Source organism: Etheostoma cragini, chromosome 11 (genome assembly GCF_013103735.1).
Source record: "Etheostoma cragini isolate CJK2018 chromosome 11, CSU_Ecrag_1.0, whole genome shotgun sequence".
Lineage (NCBI taxonomy): Eukaryota > Metazoa > Chordata > Actinopteri > Perciformes > Percidae > Etheostoma > Etheostoma cragini.
Window position 1 is genome coordinate 1,609,057 of NC_048417.1, and position 21,034 is coordinate 1,630,090.

The 21,034-nt window shown below is 41.1% G+C and overlaps 1 protein-coding gene across 18 annotated transcripts in view; it reads left to right on the top strand.

Moving 5' to 3' along the window:
• lrrfip1a (leucine rich repeat (in FLII) interacting protein 1a) overlaps positions 1 to 21,034 on the top strand; it is a 52,942-nt gene that overhangs the window by 28,484 nt on the left and 3,424 nt on the right. For 5 of the 18 annotated variants that reach the window (XM_034884900.1, XM_034884902.1, XM_034884903.1 and 2 more), the window contains 15 exons: positions 274 to 330; positions 2,301 to 2,387; positions 3,635 to 3,685; positions 4,207 to 4,284; positions 6,699 to 6,797; positions 7,232 to 7,258; positions 7,399 to 7,524; positions 8,919 to 8,990; positions 10,957 to 11,127; positions 12,457 to 12,549; positions 12,953 to 13,045; positions 13,245 to 13,337; positions 14,025 to 14,169; positions 16,729 to 19,373; positions 19,434 to 20,533. In XM_034884900.1, coding sequence (XP_034740791.1) covers positions 274 to 330; positions 2,301 to 2,387; positions 3,635 to 3,685; positions 4,207 to 4,284; positions 6,699 to 6,797; positions 7,232 to 7,258; positions 7,399 to 7,524; positions 8,919 to 8,990; positions 10,957 to 11,127; positions 12,457 to 12,549; positions 12,953 to 13,045; positions 13,245 to 13,337; positions 14,025 to 14,169; positions 16,729 to 19,373; positions 19,434 to 19,685 — 4,089 coding nt within the window. In that variant the 3' untranslated portion in view covers positions 19,686 to 20,533. Of the gene's footprint in view, positions 1 to 273; positions 331 to 2,300; positions 2,388 to 3,634; positions 3,686 to 4,206; positions 4,285 to 6,698; positions 6,798 to 7,231; positions 7,259 to 7,398; positions 7,525 to 8,918; positions 8,991 to 10,956; positions 11,128 to 12,456; positions 12,550 to 12,952; positions 13,046 to 13,244; positions 13,338 to 14,024; positions 14,170 to 16,728; positions 19,374 to 19,433; positions 20,534 to 21,034 lie in introns of those variants that run through there. The other 13 variants (XM_034884908.1, XM_034884911.1, XM_034884910.1 and 10 more) reach the window with 9 other exon arrangements.

Here is a 21,034-nt window from a genome sequence, read left to right on the forward strand (position 1 = left end):
TGTGTGTGTGTGTGTGTGTGTGTGTGTGTGTGTGTGTGTGTGTGTGTGTGTGTGTGTGTGTGTGTGTGTACATATACAGTATAATATCCTGTACCAGCATGTGATGTGTCCGTAGGGTGAAGCTGGGTGGTGCTGAAACAGAGCTGTGTGCTGTCAGGTGGATGTGTTGAGACTGACATTCAGTGATTGTGGGCTTAGTGTTTGATGTTGTCCCCTGTTGTCCCCGGTGTCCCCTGTTGTCCCCTGTTGTCCCCCGTTGTCCCCGACCCTCAGAGCTCCAGACTAAGTGATGACACCCGGGTGTCTCGGGCCTCCAGATTAGACCAGGTGGGTGCCACTGCACCGGAGGCTGTGTGTGTGTGTGTGTGTTTTCTCACGCCACTCTCGTCTCTTACGTCTTAAAGTTGTGTTCAATAACATAATTAATTGTAATGTCCGCTTGCTTACGACCTGTAAAAGTTTTAATTTTTGGAAATATCATTTTGTTTTAAGGTAGTAGTGCGCTGCTAACCATTTTCTAACCAAGATGTCCTCTGTTATACTAAAGAATGCATGGAGGTGCGTGACTTTTTGTCTTTTCTAGAAGACTTCCTCATTGTTGTCGAGTCTCTGTGCTGTATTTGTCAGAGATGTCCAGTTTCAGTGGAGACGGTACTGTGGCTCGTCTCTATATCCTGTTGCATTGATGTGTGGGTTGCAGTAATCTTTGCTGTGTCAGTTCAGTCGTTTGGGAAGCATGCTGATTGGATATGTGTGTGTGCTGTGTGTTAAGAACCAGCTTCAGTCGTGACTTCCACAGATGAGTGACAGGTGTGGGGCTGTGCACAGTAGTTCAAAGCTTTGTTTATAACACTGAAATTCAAATTCTAAACATTTGAAGGCTGTCATGCCATTCAGTTTAAACCCGGTAAATCACCAGAGTTTCAGATAAATATCAGGCTGCATTAATAAGTTTAGATTAGATTAGATTAGATTATACTTTATTCATCCCACAACGGGGACATTTCCTTATTACAGCAGCAGCATTTTCTTCTTCAATAACAGTAAAAAACACACAAACAAGCAAACACACAACAAATACAGGCAAACAATAGACAATGATTATCTGGTAGACTGAAAGTAAGCAGAATGGCGTCAAATAAAGGTATTTTAAAGTGCGGTTGCCATGATACAAGAATCAATAATGCGGTGTAAGTGACGTTAAAATTAAGTTGAATGTGTAATTAGAGTAATGAAGCAAGAGTCGGTAGCATAATATGAATTATATTAACCTCTGACCATACATATTAAAAAGTAAGTACTTGTAATAAAATAATATTAAAGATAAACAGAAAGTGTGTGGTATAGATGGGAGAAAAAAGGATAAAAGAAACTACAACATTATATGTTATATTATTATTAGTTTTATAATATTTGTAGAATGAGATTCCACTGGTGGCTGCTTAGGAGAGTTTCTGAATTGTGCGATCCAAACATTGCACAAAAAGTCATTTATTAAAAAAAGGATGGATCTAATGTTGTTATTATTAGTATTAACAGAGGTGCCTAGCACCACCCGTAACCTGTTCAGCTATTCAGTCCCGGCAACAGTCTCGTCTGACAAAATGTTTTCTTCATTCATAAACTGCGAGCATTAAATCTTCATAAACACGCTCATGCAGCACGTCATTAGAAAGCTTAAAGTCTCATGATTCCATTAGGCCCACACACAAAGCATAAGGTGACTTATAGCGGTTATAATCATGTTATGAAGTAAAGAAACACAGAAAGATTCGCCAACAGTTCATAGAATAAGTACATCCAATCCTTTTAATCCAAAACCAGCTGGTCCCCTCCCAGTCTTGTAGATCCTGGCCGAGTTTCCTCGTAAACACATCTGAACAGTCCATCATTTCTGGATTTAGATCGCTCACGCCGTCCGCTCCGAGGCGCCACATTGTATCTTTGCAGACAGTCAAATTGTGAATGACGTGTGACTTTTTTTGGGGGGGTAAAAGGAAAAGCATGTATTTTCAAGTGTTAGTAAAGAGGTTAATTCTGTTTATATCCATTCACAAATTGAGATGATCTTCTTTTTTCTTCTTTTTTTTCTTGGGGTGATGTTATATGAAGTCTGACGAACTTAAAAACTTAATTTGATAACCTCAGTATCAGAATGTACATGTTGCATGTGCAAGTTACACTTTGGGTCAAGAGTTGGGCGTCTATTTAAAAAAATGTTCTGATCTTTCTATCCTTTTTCCTCCTCCTCTTGGCTCGACACTCTCGCTTTTTCCTTCCTCTTTCCTCTTTCCTCCTTCCAGGCGTCTTATGCTTCCTCTGACTCGTACGGCTTCAACGGTCTGTCCTCTTCCAGAAAACCGGGTTCAGCTTTCAATGGTTACCAGGTCTGTACACAGTTCAGTGTGTGTGGCTTCCAGACAGACACACACTGTGAACACTTGCAGGATAAAGACACATGCACGCAACGTTGTTGCTGCTCTGTAGCTGCCAGACCTCCCACCTCTCTGAGGAAAGGCACCAGACTCAACGAGATCAAATCAAGTTAAACTATCGTTTATTCTCACGGTCTCCCAACCTGCTCCAAGCTGCTGGCTCGTAGACCTCATCCTCACTCCCTCGTAGACCTCATCCTCACTCCCTCGTAGACCTCATCCTCACTCCCACCTTCCTCCTCTGTTACAGTTCAGCGGGCCACTCGGTCCGATCGCCCAGCAGCTCCATCGTAGGGTTGGTTCCCTTCATTTCCTGCTTACCTCTTACCCTCCATCACTACCACACAGTGTTAAATTACACCGCTACTTACCCTTCACTTACACCACAGTGTTCCTGAATAAATCTCAAGCTGAGCTTGTCTGTCTTGTCTGCACCATTAAAGGAGCATTTCTTTCACATCTACTGCAGTCAGATTCACTGTGTAGGCACTTTTAATGACATTTTGATCATGTTTAGAGGCTACAAACACGTTTATAACTTGCCCTGTTTTAACCATGTTGGGTGCTAACTCTAGCAGGAGGATAACTCGGTGTAGGCAGCACCGATTGGTTAGTTTTTCTCTCTACTGACACACCTCCACATTTACAAACTACAGAGCTACGTGCTGGAATTGACCGTAATTCTCCTTTTTGAGTGTTAGGGGCTTTCTGTGAAATGCCTCATCACTTTTTAAATTCCCTTTGCATTGATGTGAGTCACTGTGCTCTTCAGTGCTGCAGAAACGAGGCTTTCTTTTGTCCATATCTTTCAAAAGCACACGGTTTAGTTTTTGGAAGGTTGGGATACTCCTTGGGATGCTGAATAGTTGTTGAATTGCACCCTCTAACTCTCATTTCTTTTTCCTCACCATATCAATGCAAACAGTTAAGTCCCCACTGTATTTCACATTAAATATCCGGCACTAAAGGCAGGGTGTGTGCTTTTTTTTTGCCATTGCGTAGTAAAGCATGGCACCGTGTGTTAACACTGCTGATGTAGTAGATTTATTTATTTGATTAGAACAATGCACTTTAATCAACATTTCTGTAAACGCGCCAGTGTTAGCCGGTCGGCTAATTTCCACCTGTAGTCCCGGTTACCCAGCATGCATCTTCTTTAAGCACGAGCACGCTGCTCACGCTGTATGTGTTTGTTACAGAGCGCCGTATACGAAGACTGCAGCGCGTCACAGCGAGTCTCCAGCTCTCATGTAAGATCCCCTTCTGGGTTGTGGCCTCGGCGGTTGGTTTGTCACCAGAGAGTGACCTGGTCTGTGTGGACCATGTGGTTTCTGTTCCTGTATTGATTATATTAGCCGTTAGAGGAAGAGTGCATATGAGTTCAGTGTGAACGGGAGTCGAGCGTGAGAAAAAATGAAATGTGCCGCGTTTGCTTCAGTTTGGTTCTCACATGAGCAACGCCTTCACCCATCTTCAGCTTTTGAGTGATTTTTATTTTTATTTTTATTTTTTTAATTTTTGCTGCTGCATCGGAGTTGTTTTGGAATTAAATTGCATGTAATTGGATTTTAATTGCTAATTTCTGTGAGCTATTGAAACTGGATCAGTCTGGTCCAGCATGCAGCTGCTACTACTAGTACAACTAGTACTATTAGTGTGAGTATGTGCATGCTTAGGTGTGTGTGTGTGTGTGTGTGTGTGTGTGTGTGTGCATGTGTGTGTGTGTGTCCCTCGCTGCAGACAGAAACATACCACTGTGTTTCCTCCTCAGCCTTTAGAGTACGGTAGTTATCGCAGCTCCGGCTCCAGAGTTTCCTCCAGGGCCGGCTCGGCCCGCGCCAGCCCAGTGGTGAGCCCCCCCCCAAACACACACACACACACACACACACACACACACACCCCACACACACACACCAGGCACCCTGCTAATAACCCTGGGTTTAAATCATACATGATGATCTGTGACAAGGCTGCACTACATGAGGAAAATATGCGAAAATGTTGAATATTGCGATAACATGACATTTAAAATAAATGAAACCAGATATTAAAGTGTGCTCGGTTCCGCCTTCCTGCTGCTGTCAGTGTTCTCCTTAAATACAACAAACTACTTGTTAAATAAAAAAACTAATTACATTATTTCCCACGTTGGTTTATTGAACTCAAAGGCCCTGGTGTTGTCCTCCCGTCAACCAAAAAAAAAAATGTCAACATTATATCGCTTTTCCCAATATTTTTGCCACTTTTTCAATGTTGTGGGTGCTTTTTTTTTTTTTTACTGTTTTTGGTATTTTTTGTGAGAATTTCTTTTTTTTAACTCAAAAACAGGTCAATTGGACCCAATGAGAACATGAGGGTTAAAAAAAAAAAAAAAGTGCACATTTTAACGACAATCTCTTTCAACTAACAAATTGTTTACTGCTCAGTTGATCTTTATGACGGAGATTAATAACCTAACTGGGCAGTCCTACATGTTAACCACGTCTATGACTTACTGATCTGACGTATGACAGACGTAACCGCGTTTAATATGACTTACTGTTTGATTTCGAGACATAATTAGACTGTTCATTACTGGTTGATATGGTGACTCAGACCTGGCATGGTTTGAAGAATTTGGAAACATTTTGCACTGTGTGCAGAGGACAAGCAGGTATAACCTGGTGAACCTGTGAGGCGCAGTCGTTACAGCACATATTATTATAATATTAATGTTTTTGTCAGTGAGCCATGAACTAAAGCTCAGAAAAGCGTTGCAGACAATCCCATTAATGGCTGAAATATAACCCTTGAGTCTTCAGAGTGTGTATCCATACATCCAGCTCCCTGTTTTAGACCATAGCACAGGGTCTGACCAGAGCCCTCTATCACAAGCACGTTGCAATAGAGTGAGTTTTAAATTGTTAGTTTTTGGGATTTAGAAATCCATCGATTGATTGGTCACTATCTGAAGAACCAGTGAACTACGTAGTGGGTTTTGTAATCTTGTATTTTTCCAGTTACTAGTGTTTGATGTCCGTTATTGACAGGGAGTCCCCGTGACTGAGAAACTTGGTGCATCATCTTCTCCGATACGTTCTATTTGGGGACAGCATGTTATGATATATAATGTTTATAATGGAAAACACAGTCCTCCATAAAAAAGAGGAAGGGATCAAAGTTAGATTTCAGAGTAAAGATGATCTTTTAGTCTTGTTGAGCACTAATGAGGATTTGTAAATAATCATCCACTGTCACAACTTCTTCATATGCTTTCTTTTTTTAATATATTTTATATAGATATATTTTATTTGCATTTTCAAATTAAACAGATAAACAAACAGGGCTCAGATGTAGCTATTGCAAGTTCTTTAAAGTCATATTCAGTACAATACAGCAGCAGGAGGAAAGGTTGTTAATACAGAAACACCATTAATTACTGTAATTTAGCTTTTTCAAAATAAGTTAAAAATGGGTTCCAGGAAGGGAAAAATGTGTCTATTTGTATTATGGAGAGTTTCTCCATTTGTATTATGGATAACATTTCAATGACCCTTACCTGAAAGGAAGGAGGAGTGGAAGACTTCTATTCCTTTAATATCAGTCTCTTGGCAACTATCACTCCCATTTCCAATGGTTGCCGCATTATATAATATAATATCAAATATTCTAGACCAAAAGCTTGCCAGTGAAGAGCAGGCCCCCAAAAAACAATCAACATTTTTCAACATTATTTCGCTTTTCACAACTTTTTTGTCACTTTTTCAATGTTGTGGGTGTTTTTTTTTTTTTACTATTTCGGGTAAAGTTTTTTGATATTTTTAATGTTGACATTTTCAGCGCGGCACAATTTTTTGTGATTAAAAAAAAAATAATAATTAACTCAAAACGGGTCAATTTGACCCAAGGACAACATGAGGGTTAAACATTTTTTTTTTTTTAAGTTGCATTTTAAAGTGCAGATTTTAACAACCATCTCTTACAACTAACAACATATTTTTTATTGCGCAGTTGATCTTTATGATGGAGATAAATAACCTAACAGTGCATTGTGCAGTCGTACATTTTAACCACACGTCTATGAATTACTGATCTAACGTATGACAGACGTTAGCATTTAATATGATTTACTGTTTATTCAATGTTGTGGGTTCTGTTACTGCATGGGACAGTGTAGCCTCTGACACATCACTTCTTCACATGCTTTCCTAACATGAATTCCTCCGTGTTGACCTGCCGTTCGGCGTCTTTGTTGCTCTGTTCTGCCCCCTGGTGGCCATGCAGGACAACTCCAGCTCTGTGGCCAGTTTTTCGAGGAGTGCGGCCAGTAGCAGCGGCCTCCACCGAGACCTGGACGAGGTTACTATCCCTGACTTTTCTGACGTGAGTGGCCGTGCACCCGCAGGTGGCCGAGCCTGGGATGCGAGCCGAGTTCTGATTGGTTGCTCTTGTTTTGCCACCTGCCTGTTTGTGCACCTCGACCCACAAAGAGGGCTGATTGTGCGCTGTGTTAGTGTCAGAGGTTGATGTTTGTGTTGAATGTGTTGGGTGTGCGTGGCAGGGAGTGGAACCCGAAGATGACCTCTAGTTTGAAGTGTTTTCTTTAACACATGATCTGTTGTTGTGGGTTACAACGTCAGATGTTACGGTCGTTTTAACTTCTGCACGGGTTTTGATGCCTCCCCTGCTAATTGTTTGCATGGTGTTTGTAGTGAGGTTTTTGGAACTTCCTTCTTTCCTCCTAAGTAGATCTTCTCGGCCCCGTGGCCTCCACGTCACCCTCCGTTTGACCTGACTGTGTTTAATTGTCTCAACAGGTGGAGGACAGAGATTATCTGGAGAAGGTGAGTGGATCACGTCACTACATGCAGTGTGTTTTGTTACTCAAGATGCATCAGTTAATAAAGAAATATAAGTCCCCGTGTTGGTTTGTATTTCATTTGTGTGATAAAGAATAATAAAAATGAATGTTGTTCTTTCTCAGGGATCTCGAGCAGCTTCTGCTTTAACCGCAGCGACCCTCACCTCCGTGGGCGGGACGTCCTCGCGTAGAGGAAGTGGCGAGACGGCTGTAACTCTAGACGCAGAGTCCTCTATACGAGAAATCAAGGTAAAAAGCTGAAGACATCCAGCGTCCTACAAACAGGACATTTTCTTGTGGATTGTGGCTTTCGTTGGGTATCAAACAGGGTTAGGGGATTTTTTTTCATGAAAACAAGACTTTAATTGTACAGTAATGTAGAACGTGAGCCAGATTATGTCTACAAATGTACATCTCAGACATGTAATGTGTGTAGTAGGGGTGTGACGAGACGCTTACTCCACGAGACGAGACACATCACAAGATTGGGTTCACGAGAACCAGACGAGATTTTTAAAAAACAATTAAAGAAATCCTCGATGAAATATATGAATGGAAAATAGTTTTTTATTCAACTGGAAAATCACAAAATGCAAAACAATTTAGGTGCATTTTGAAATCAACTATTAATGATGAATGTTATTTAACCTTTTTTTCTTTTTACTATTTTAATGAATTATATGCAGTAAAGGACGTGCAAACACTGCAAAATGTTTTGTATAAACTCTACCAACTGGCTTCTGCCAATCTCACACGAGAAATCTAACTCCTTTTAACCTAACTCCTCATCTTCAATAGTAATTTCACGCTCCATCACGCTGACATCACATCGCCTCACGAGACAACTTTTCACCTCGACGAGAAATCTCGTCACGTTTTAATCTCGCGGGATCTGGTAAAACGAGATCTCGTCACACCCTTAGTGTGTACTACATGGACACTTAACTTAGGCATCTTGCTGCTAAATAGCTTTAGCTACAGTCACTGTAGGACAGGCTTGAGCTTTTGGTAGGCCACACTCACGCTGAAAAATGTTAAAATATGGCAATAGCCTACTATGTCTACAAAAAAGGTATATTCCAGTGATTTATAAGTATCCAAGAGCCGCTGCTCATAGTTTCTCTCAGAGGAAAAGCAAGATTATCAGCAAAACAATGCAAGCAGAGGCAGGAGCAAGCAGCGAAGCGTCTGCACTGTGAGAAGCAAGAAGACTAAAATAATGTTAAAATGTAACATGGTCGCAAACAATTGTCAGTCATATAGTTAAAATCACATTGTCAGCTTCAACTAGAAGTATTCATTGTAGAAGACAGTAGTAGTCATTTTTCTACCCAGACAAGCTTCATTAAGCCACAACACATGAGGGACGACCTGTCTCCATTTCAGTAAAACTCTCTCTTACGGTTGTCCTGTAAGAAGTTTTACTAAATATAGAAAGGAGTAAATACCACAGATTGACCATGGGGGCTTTTCTTTGATCTGAGGAATGTTCTCCTGTGAAGTTCCTCGCTGTTCATGCTGTTTTCATCGTTTCCACAAACCCTCGTGGTGTTCTTCTCATTGGCCGGTTGACTTTGTGCGTCCCGTTCTCTGACGCTGTCAATCTGCGCTTCTCTGCTCACTGCTGCTGCACTCGTCACCAGGAGATTCATGAACTCAAGGATCAGATCCAAGATGTGGAATCCAAGTACACGCAGAACCTTAAAGAAGTCAAGGTAGAAGCCCGAGACCCTCCCAACTCCAGGCTCAATGTTAACTAATACGTTTTGGTGGAACTTCCTCTGGTTATTTTTACCCTACAGTGGGTTAAATATGCAGTAACATGTGCATCCAAGTCACTGTTATATTACCCAAAGGTCACATGTGGATTCTGTGTCTTAAGATTCTAGATCCTCTAAAGACAATGTGATACCCGAAGACCTTTAAATTTAAACTGAAACAGAGAAACTCCATGGAGTGTTTTTGGAGCAAATACTGACACGCATGACAGTGTGAATGAAATTGAAAGTTTTACTGCAGTTCTTATGTGATGCTCAGATTCTGTACCTGCATTATTTCCCATTTGTCTTCCACCTGCCTGCATGGTGTGTGTGTGTGTGTCTGTGTCTGTGTGTGTGTGTGTGTGTGTGTGTGTGTGTGTGTGTGTGTGGAGGGGGGGGGACTCTAGTTTTAAGTGTTTTTTAACACAAGATCAGATGTTATGGGTTAAAATTTCACACTCATGTTATGTCAACTTCCCCCCCATACTAACTGTTTGCATGGTGTTGTATAGCAGAACAAACTTGTGCCTTTTCTCGGTATGTTCATTCAGCGTGTGTGTTGTATTAATTTTGTTGTGATAATCTTTTACATATTTAAGAATTAAACCGTGACAAACGATTACAAACAATGCACTGAGATGAAGAACGCATCCCAGGGCAAACAATAATAAATACATAATAATTAACAGAGGAAAGACGGGAGTGGGGGAGACAAAACACACACATAAACAGACACACACATAAACAGACACACACAAGACAAGGGCCCAAAAACCTGCTCGAGTTAGAGGTCTCTGTGACTCTGACTCAATGAGGACCAGTTATGATGATTGGATGAAATAATAAGAATCACCAGACGCCTCCCAATACCATAGCATCACAATACTTATGCCACGGTACAATATTATTGTGATTTTAAACATATTGCAATATTCTGTGTCATATTGCAATTTATAACCTTTTTTCCCAACTTCTGATTTTTCCCAATTTCAAATGACGTCGACAAAAACAAACTTATCGACATCTGTTTCATCTAATAAGAAACATTTCTCTGTTTGTTCATATACCTTCAATGTTATCGCTGCAGAATGGGACAAACTGACCAACACACATATATAAAATATAATAAAAAATCGATACTTTGTGCCTGTGTATCGATAGAATATTGCCACTGAAAATATTGCGATAATATGCTGTATTGACCCCCCAAAAAGAAGGACAACAATGGACAAGTTGCTGATGAGGAGCCAGTTGTGCGATAGAGTCTACTGGCTGATCGGCCCGTATCAGCCTCCAGTAAATGAGTCTCCTGTAATAATGCGATGTCGACATTTCTCTTCCTCAGTACGCCCAGAGTGCCGGCTCGTTCATGAGGAGCATTCAGTCCGCCTCGTTCAAAACTAAAAATTAAGAGATCACCCATTGTCAAAAACAACTGCGTTCTAAATGAGAGTACATGTGGATATTGCTACTGCCTTTCATTTAGTTAAATCATGACAATAGTGCATCTGAAATGAAGTCCCTCGTTACACAAAACATGTAAAACACCGAGCAAGAAGATCCAACACAGTGACACAAAAGGGAGAGTGAGAGAAAAGCGGAAACATCAACACTAACTAACACTCAGAGTAGGTCTGGGATCAAAATTGGATACGGGGCAGCAGCCCATAATTACCTGATTGTCACAGTTTGGTTCCATATTAGATTAACATTAAAATAAAAGCATGTCTCGTCAACAGAAACAAGAATCCAGCTGGTTCCTCTCCCCGTTAGCTCAGCGCTAGGTTTCCTACCTGGAAGTTACTGTAAACGGTGTACAGAAGGAAGAGGAAAGCAGGACTTTGCAGTAGTGTTAATGGACATGTTATATCTGACCCAGAACCCGTTGTGTTCTTATGTCCCCTCCATGTCATGACCTTAGGATGTGTTGGTAGAAGTGGAGGAGAAGTACCGTAAGGCCATGGTGTCCAACGCCCAGCTGGACAACGAGAAGAACAACCTGATGTACCAGGTGGACACGCTCAAAGACTCGCTCATGGAGCTGGAGGAGCTGCTGTCGGAGTCGCGCCGCGGATATGAGGAGAAAGTCAAGGTACAGCAGACACACACACACACACAGACACAGACACAGACACACACACACACACAGACACACACACACACACACACAGACACACACACAGACACACACCATAGCAACAGGTTCTGTCACTGAGAGGACAGAGGAAGGGGCTGCAGGACGATTCTCTGAAACAAACAAGTTGCGCTCTCTCTCCTCCAGTTTTAACTCTTCAGACATGATTTTTTTGTGAAAAAGTAGGGAATCTTGTGCCGATCGCAGACATGTAACTATGGAGTCAGTCAGACTTAACGTGTTCACGCTAGGGGAACCAACTGCCAATAGAAAACACTGACAACGGATATCTAGCTCCTTCTCTTAGGAAATCAGCATAGTAACAAGTTCTGACACACACACACACACACACACACACACACACACACACAGTCAAGAAACTGTCGAACAGAGAGTGTTATAGAACCAAGACATGGTGTATATTGTTTGTTTTACAGTAGAAAGTAAATGTATAAATTGTAGGATTCCTCTCCTTGGTCAATGCCAGTAGAGCTTAAAACCATGCTAGCACCCTGGAACTAACCCACTACACAGGAGCTCCTTGCTAACGGGACGTTTTGCAGTAAATAATTAGGTAACATGTCAGCTGTCATTACGGAGCACCCCTCCATTCTGCAGAGGCCTCCAACATTCAAAGTACATGGAAGGGTGTATTGTTGAAGTAGGAAAGCAGAAAGACTTTTCTTTGATATTCTGCCATCCAAAAAGCCTTTTGTAATAAAAAACAAAACCTGCAGAGAACTTGTGTTTTATAGAGCTTTAACATCCTAAATTTGAAGGATAATTTGAATGCAGTGATGCAGGCACTACCACGGTTGCTTTTTGGAAGTTAAATTTGAAGACCTCCATGTTAGGAGTTTCCTACAACCCTTAAATGCATCCAGTGTTTTCACAGGTCTCAAAACACTTTTCTTATAGAAGACATGCGAGGATAAATGTAACTGTAAGGTGAAGCTGGACAAAGTAGAGCTCCCATCACACCAAAGTAGAACTCACATTTTATCTAAATCCTATAATCATATTAATCCAGCGCCCAGTCAATGCTCTGCTTGACTCTACAACGTCACAAATGCATTATTATCCATGCATCAGATGTGCAACATATCTGCCAAATGGTGACTTCCACGCACAAAACCCAGTTCTCATAATGCCGGCTGTTCTGTTCTGACAGGATCAGGTTGAGACATTGAGACTCTCCTGTAATGTTTTTACTGTGTTTAGGAGATTAATGTTCATAATGAAAACAAAGAGGTTATTGGTTGTCAAGCTGTCTGTTGTTCCTCACAGGAGTACGAGCGAGAGAAACACGCCCACTCTGTGCTCCAGTTCCAGTTCAATGAAATGAAAGAGACGCTGAAACAAAGTGAAGAGCTGCTCAACGTGAGTATTTGTCCTCCAGTGTGAATGTGTGTCTCTAAGATCAGGAGTTGCAGAAATGGAGCGGCCCGTTGGTTTAAAAGACAGAAATTAAGAAGAGAGAACGTCGCAGTCTGTCCCGTAGGACGGCAGCATGTGGGGGACACCTTTCACCGCTTCCTTTCTTCACAAACTATATATATGCATGCACTGTTTTTGCTTTCAATTCAATTCAAAGTAGCTTTATCATCACGACCATGGTGACATACAGTATTGCTAAAGCTCATAAACGGGGAGATGTTGATCACGTTTACATCAACAGTCATAACAACAAGAACAAAACTGATGATTTCAGCATCAACTTTCTTGCAACTTGCTTTCTCTCTCTCTGCATCTCAGACTTGATTTTCCTTTTCCTGCTGTTTAGGACATCCGTCAGCTGCGTATCAAGCAGGAAGGTTTGGTTAGAGAAATCTCCGACCTGCAGGAGACGGTGGAGTGGAAGGATAAAAAGATTGGGGTACGGCCCGTGAGCCCTGGTCCCGCGGTTTTGTGTTTTATTGACTTCATCACATTCAGCTTTTGCTTAATTCAGTATCTCCTTTGCATGAAACTGAACGCCAGCTTTTTACTTCCACTTCCTTACACCTCTTGTACACTTTCCCCTTTCTTTCGTGCTCTGCCACTCGGGGTCTCTGCCACTCGGGGTCTCTGCTCAGGCCTTAGAGCGACAGAAGGAATACACAGACGCTATCCGAATCGAGCGAGATGAGCTCAGAGAAGAGGTGGTGCAGCTCAGAGACATTTTGAAGGTACTCAGTCAGTGGAAGGAGGCTAGTTTCAGCCTGATGTGCAAAGTTTTGAGTAGCAACTTAAAAACTCTAAAGTGTGAAAATAAAGTGTTGAATACTAAAGTTTAAATCCCATGATCCTGGTTTATTGAAGGTAGAGAGTATTAACTAGTGCAAATGTATTCTTTGTGTACTTGTTTCAAATGGTAATTAAAAAAAACCAAATATCTATCTACCTATCTTTCTATCTCTCTATCTCTCTATTTATCTAGCTACATATCTATCTATCTATCTATCTCTCCATCTCTCCATCTATCTATCTATCTATCTCTCTATCAATCCATCTATCTATCTACATATCTATCTATCTCTCTCTCTATCTACCTATCTATCTCTCCATCAATCTATCTATCTATGTCTCTCTCTATCTACCTATCTATCTCTCCATCAATCTATCTATCTATGTCTCTATCTATCTATCTATCTCTTCATCTATCTACCTATCTATCTCTCCATCAATCCATCCATCCATCTACATATCTACATATCTATCGATCTCTATCTATCTATCTAGCTACATATCTATCCATCTATCTATCTCTATATACATCTATATATACATATCTATCTATCTATATGATGTTCATTGACACATATTTTCGAGGTGTGTAATCTATGGAACTAATGTTTGCCTTTTTATTTGTCTAGAAACATGGAATAGTTTTGGGTCCTGATCTAAACGTCAATGGAGAGGTTTGTGAGACGGACGTGGACGGGTCCCCCGGTGCAGACGCTGCTTCCCCCCCGGCCCCGGACTCAACCACTCCCCCTGTGGAGGGGAACAGCATGCTGGGTAAAATTAAACATCTCTCTGCATGGCTTGGCGTAAACCTGTATGAAGACTTTCATTCCAAAAGGTTTTTTAAGGATTAATAGAACAGAAAAAGCATCTAAAGACACATATATATTACATATGCACTACAGGCCGAAGGCTTGGACACGCCTTCTCCTTCAATGCGTTTTTATTATCATGACTTTTACACTGTTTTTGTTAACTAGAATATAAGACATGTTTTCAGTTATTTCAAACTTTTTTGTTAAGTACATAATTCCACATGTGTTCCTTCATAGTTTTGATGCATTCAGTGATAATCTACAATGGAAATAGTCTTAAAAATAAAGGAAATGCATTGAATAAGAAGGTGTGTCCAAACTTTTGGCCTCTACTGTATGCAAGTAATTATTTTTGCACAATTGATAGCTGGGTTTTTGGATGGTTAATGCTGATTTTGGAATGAATTCTTCCGTTCCCAGTGTTGTGCTCCTGGAATGTCGTGTGGTACTAAACTCTGATTTGCAAATCCCTTAAAGGATAAGTCTGGTACTATTCTATATTTTTCTTGAAACTGAGTTCATTCTTGAGTTTAGAAGCAGATAATGACAAAAAAATATCAACCCAATTTCAGAACTTGTTAGCGGTTCTGGAGCTTTCAATCTTAACTTTTAAGCAACCGTTGATGAGAAGTACTTTTTTAAAGTGCTCAAAACTGTGAAAATCTACAATACCAACCTGTGGTAAACTCTATGTGCTGAGGAAGATAATGTTACTACGAGGGTTTAAACCCGGATTCCCAGGAAAACTGATCACGTCTATTTCCCGATTCCCAGATAAGGTTATGACAGGAAATTAAAAATAAAAAAACGTAAGGAGCGCAAGTCCATTTTATTTAGTTATTTATCATATTATTATGGGATTTGTTGACCACAAGAAAAATATAGATGAATTCCTCCCTTATCCTTTAAGTAACATCTATCAGCCCTCTTGCTTTTCTGTAAGAACTAAGATTCCACTCACAGTCTCAGCAACACCTCGCTTTGTCTTCTTTATTAATGTTTTGGCTTGTAATTTGTTTCTATTGCACCTTTTTTCCTCATTTCAGCAAATGCACATTCATTCTGAGTCACTTGCTTTGTTAATGCAGGTTGTGTAAATGCTGCCAGGTCTCTGCAGGGTTGATGGTATAAGACATTTCAGAGTTCTTTGTGCATGCACTCGTTGTACCGTAATGTGTACCTGAAGAGAGAGCCCGGTTCCAGAACAAAATTACTTGCTTTAGTGTGCATCTGAAATGAGTTGGGAGCCCCAGTTGCTACGCTGCCTGCTGTCAACAGCAATGAAAGACAGGTGTTACGGGTCTTGAGTGCAGGTGTTACGGGTCTTGAGGTCTTGAGTGCAGGTGTTACGGGTCTTGAGATCAGGTGTTACGGGTCTTGAGTGCAGGTGTTACGGGTCTTGAGATCATGTGTTACGGGTCTTGAGCGTGCTCCCATATGAACAGATGATGCAGTACAGTAGGAGAAAGTTGTAAACCTTAATAAGACAATAGAGCATGTTGTTTCTTGTACCTTCGTAGTAACAGTTTATTTGCAATGGTTCCTTAACAACATATTTCTTACAATTAAATTCCAGCATATAGCCAGTGTCCTTTCTCTCTTAAAAAATAGTTAAAATCTGCTCCGAGTCAATTCAGCTTGAACATATAGCTTATAAACAATTCCAGATACATTACACATTTTGCAATGTCCATCGCAGATCACATTTTTACTCACTATGACTACTTTATTAGACCACGTTATAGCCTACAAGCATTACTTCTGGCTTTAATAGCATCACTTGTAAGCTACTAGTTTGCTTGTGTTGAGACATGTTCACATACATGTGTATACCAGTCTGATACTTGAGAAGACATGAACAGGTGAGTCCATATTCTAAACATTCAACACATACCAAGCTAGTGGTATCAAGTTAACTCAGTCTTTGCATCTTTGCGTATTTTTCTTGGCCAAAGATAGCTTAGGATTACTTTAAACTTTAGCTTTACAAGCCTAGCTGGAACAAGGTGAACTGTGTTACTCCATTATTAACAAAGAAAATCTGGCTAAGTCAATTCACACTTACTCAACATTGGGCCATAATATGACTAGTGTTGCAGTCAGTGAACTTATTTTTTAACTTTTTTATTTTTGTTATTTAATATATTATTTACTCAAATTTAAACCGCAAAATAGGGGTGCACAATATGACACTGAAGGTGCATGCTTTGGCACCCTCGTAGAACCAGGCCTTCCTTTAAGCTTCCGGCTTTAGACTTCTTTTGTTGTCGCATTGATGTGCTGGGGATCAATAATTTAATGTTTGTGTTTCCCATGCCTTCCTTCCTCTTGTTCTTCTCCTGCTTCTCTTGGTCATCTTGGCTCTGTGCTTTTCTTCCTGGCCACTGAATCAATCGGGTGTTTTGCCTTACCTTGACTTCTGCTGATGCACTTCCTCAAGAAGATTACCTTTTGAAAAATATGTCTTAAGTCAACATTTTCTGTCCCTCTATCACGTATATTCTCCATGATCTCTCAGGCAAAACAGAGGAGACTCAGTTGAGAAGTAGCAGAGAGGAAGAGGTGGATCCAGAGCAGCATCAAGAAATGTTTGAGGAAGCCAAAGAGAAGTGCTCGACCGTTGATACTCTGATCTGTAATGATGCTGGTGTTTCTACCCTGGAAACATCTAGCGAAGAACAGCCAACGCAAGAACAACAAACATGCTTGGAAGAAGACAAGAAGGCTGCCACAGAAGAAGACAATGTTGAAGAACGTTGCCTTAGCAAGGACTCCAATGTTGACATTAATGACCAATCAATCACAAAGGCCAAAGATCTAATCATTTGCAGCCCTGGGCTTCAAGGGATCGTAACAAGTTCTGAGAAAAACGTTCCACAGAAAGAAAGGCCTGCAGGGGCAGATTTAGGGGAGACAGAAACCAAAAGCTGTAGTGTTGACACCAAGAGTGATGACATTAGAGAGTCATCTAACAACATTTTTGAAGAGCAAGAAAACAAACAGGCAGATGTTGAGGAAAGTCATTTGAGAAATACAGAACCATGTCATCAGCAAAGAAATGTTATGACGGAAAGTTTACCAGACGAGTCCATCCAAGCTGTAGAGAACTCCGAACCTCAACCAAAGCCTGATAATGCAGAAGAAGCAGAGAACGACGAGGCAGAGGAAGTATCAGGTAAAACTCAGCCTCAGTGTGCTGCTGCTTCAGGGAAAAAGAAGAAAAGGAAGAGGAAAACCAAAAAGAAAGGAGGAACTCATGACGATAAGAGCCAACAAAAAGATGTAACCGATAAAGAAAAGGACAAAACTGAAGACATTGAATCAGCCGCAAGAGAGAAAGGAACAACAACAGAACCTGAAGTTGATGGTTCTGTTACTGAAATCCATAAGGAATCGAGGGTGGATCGAGTTAAGAATGAGCAGCACCTGCAAGAAACTGAGGAGGTAGACGGAGCAAAAGCAGTGAAACTCTCTGAAACTTTTTCTCCCAATGAAACTGTCGAAGAGTCCAGGATAGACCACGCTACAGATGAGCACGACAAAGAACAAGGTCTGGAAGTTGAAACAGCAGAGGCAGTGGCAGCCGTTGAAACCTTTTCTCAAGTTGAAACTCTCAAGGAAACACGAGCAGATCTCAGGAAGGATGAGCAAGACGAGAAACAGACTTTCAAATTAGAGAAAGTAGAAGGGGGGTCTTTAACAAGTCCTGTTCCAGAGACCGACCTCAGTACTCACGATCTTGTTGACAACTCCAAAGGTGCAGACGGCTCTGATGGTCTTGATAAAGAGGGCACTTTCTGTATAGATAATTCTCAAAGTGACACCAACATCTCAACTAATGAGGATGTCATCCATACTGAGTTAGAAAATATTAATAGTGCAGAGGACGAAGTTGGACCTATTGATGAGATGAAATCTAAATGCTCAACTAACAACCCAGAAAACACCTTTGAAACAAGTGGTAAGAAAAACACTGAAGCTGAATTGCCTGCTTTAAGCAATGCCGATATTGGTGCTGTTGAATCCGAATCCACCAACCTGGCTGAGAGTACGGAGAACATGTATGTGTCCCTGTCTTCTACCGATGGCTTCCCCGACGCTCTCATTAGCTTATCTGGCTCAGACCTGTCTGCAGCTGTGCCCTCAGGCAGCGATGGAGCTCCCATCGAGGTTTCTGAGGTAGATCCCAAGGAGACAACTGAGACAGCCAAAGACCACTATGAGTCAGGAACAGAGAATGAACGAGAATCCTTTTCTCCCAGTGTCGTTCCCCTTGTCGTTTCTTCAGACAGAGCAGAAAAGGAGGAGCTAAATGAACGTTTGAAGGAAGATGAAGGTCTAATCGAGCCAGATGTAAAACGGGACAGTTGTGACAGTGCATCCTTAACAAAAAACACTGAGTTATGTGACACTGTAAAGAGTCCTTTGCAGACTGTAGCGCAGGCCGAACTATCGGATGATGTAGAAAGCCAGACATTACAGTGTGAGGGTCAGATTGATGAATCAAATGTTGAATTGGCCACTAAATCAGAAGAGATCAATACCATTGACATGTTAAATACAGCAGCCTTTCCAACAGAAGCTACTGAAATTGGGTCCTCTCTCGAGCAGAACCACAGTACTGAAGAATCAGCTGTGTCAGAAGATCCTGAAACGCATGAAAACAGTCAAAATGATCAACAGAGTGAGATACAGCCACTGCCTGGACCCAGCAAAGACCAACCTGAGGATAACGATTCATCTCAACCCACCCTGCAGGGGAGGGATGAAGACACCTGTGAAGACGACGAAGGCCTGTCTTTTGATTTTGATGACATGGATGTCGAGGTGGCTATAGCGACAAGTGTCCCCAAAAATCTGGAACAGGAAGAAGTTGAGGAGGGAGTGGAAGTCATGTCGGATGAAAGCAGCAATGGAGTTTCAGTCCAAAGTCAAACTGAGTCAAAGGAAAAATCCCAAGAAGAGCCAGTTGAAAGAAATGATGAGACGTGTACGGTGGATGGCGGTAACGAGGTAGATAAACTAGATACTAGGTCTCAAGACCACCAAAACTCTTTGGCTCATGAGGACAACAGTTCTGAAAAGGGGGAACATGTGGAAGATGTGTGTGAAAAGCCTAAACCCAAGTCTGGGGAAGAAGCAGGTGGAGCAGAAGGAAAGGTTTTGACTGTTAGAGAGCTGGGTGCTGCTGCAGAGGACATTAACCGGGCAATGTCTCTGTCCATAGAGGAAGGAAAGGTTTTGACTGTTAGAGAGCTGGGTGCTGCTGCAGAGGACATTAACCAGGCGATGTCTCTGTCCGTAGAGGAAGGGTTAGATGCCATTAAGCATGAGTTGCAGGGTGAAAATGTGGAATTACCGAAGCATGTAGAGCAAGTGGCCAGCAACAAAGAGCCACACCAGACAGGGAAAGATGGGAAGAAAAACAGCAAGAAAGGTAAAGGCAAGGGCAAGGAGGAGTGCAAGATGTCTTAGCTTATAGATGGTAAATAGTATAGATATATTTTATTAGATCTGCTCTCTGCTAGTCTTTGCTTAGCTAGGTGGTCAAATAAATGTGCAGAACCACTTTGATTCTGTCCTAAATGAATATTGGTGTAAGTTTGTATACTATTTTAATTGAATCCATCCAACAGTCTAAGGTCCAAACATAAAGATTTCATTAAGTTAGTTTAAAAATTAGTTTGTGGAGAGATTAGGATGTAAACTGCTTGGTAGATTTTTGTCTATTGGCCAATAATGCACTTGCTATATCAGGTAATATTACTTTGTTATTGATGCACATTGATCATGCTGCTCTTTATGTGTCATGGGTAATATTGCTCTGCACCTGTATCACGCGTTTTTCTCATGCTACAATTCCAGCATCTCATTGATTTATTAATTTCATAAGTTCAAAATAAAAAACAGACAACAGTTACTTGGTCATTCTCATTAAGGCCCAGTCCACACAGATACAGGTATTTTCCATATCCTGTCCACACAAGCGCTTAAAAAAGAAAAGATTCTCTCTAAATTAAAATACACAAACAGCTGAAGTGCTTTCAAGAGAAAGTTAAACTACCAGGAAGCAATATGACCCTAAACCTAACGCCATGTCAGCCAATCAGAGGCCTTAAAAAAGCTATTACTGTAAGGCTGCACCAGCGCCTCTGTTTCTCAGTGTAGTGGATTGTAACTGTATCTTTACTTGTAAGCATGTAAAAAGTCCTGTTAGCAAGGTAAGAACAGCTCTATTTTGGCCATGTCTGCCATTGTGTGACATGTTGTCACATGTGGGACGCCACAGAAAGAAGACACTGATGCACACGGATGAAAACAAATAGAAAAGCCTATGTTAAAATAAATAAATACCTGTGTACATGTGGACAAGGCCTAAGACCACTTTTTACATGTTCTAGCTGTAATTTGTATTGTTAAAATTAAAAATATGTTTGGAGACCCTGTTCTGTTATCTGGGGTTAATACAGTTATGGTTTGACTTTAACAAAACCATTTCCATCTACAAGAAGGAACTGTTTGATAAATGTATGTTTGCATTTTGTTGCACCCGATGATGGAAAGATGAACGTGGTGTGTCCACACTGAAATGCCAATAAACACCCTGCTGTTACCAATTTAAAATGTTGATTGAAATGCATTTTTTTAGGGAGGATCCTTAAATGACATGATGAAACTCCATGTGTGAGAGCTTGGCAGGAGGATTTATTCCCATTATATTCCCATAGCACATTTACAGATGTCTTATAATACCTCATTGTGTGGACGTAGCCCAGCCGGCTGTGTGCTTTTGCATTGATCCTCTTCTCCACAGTACTGTGTGC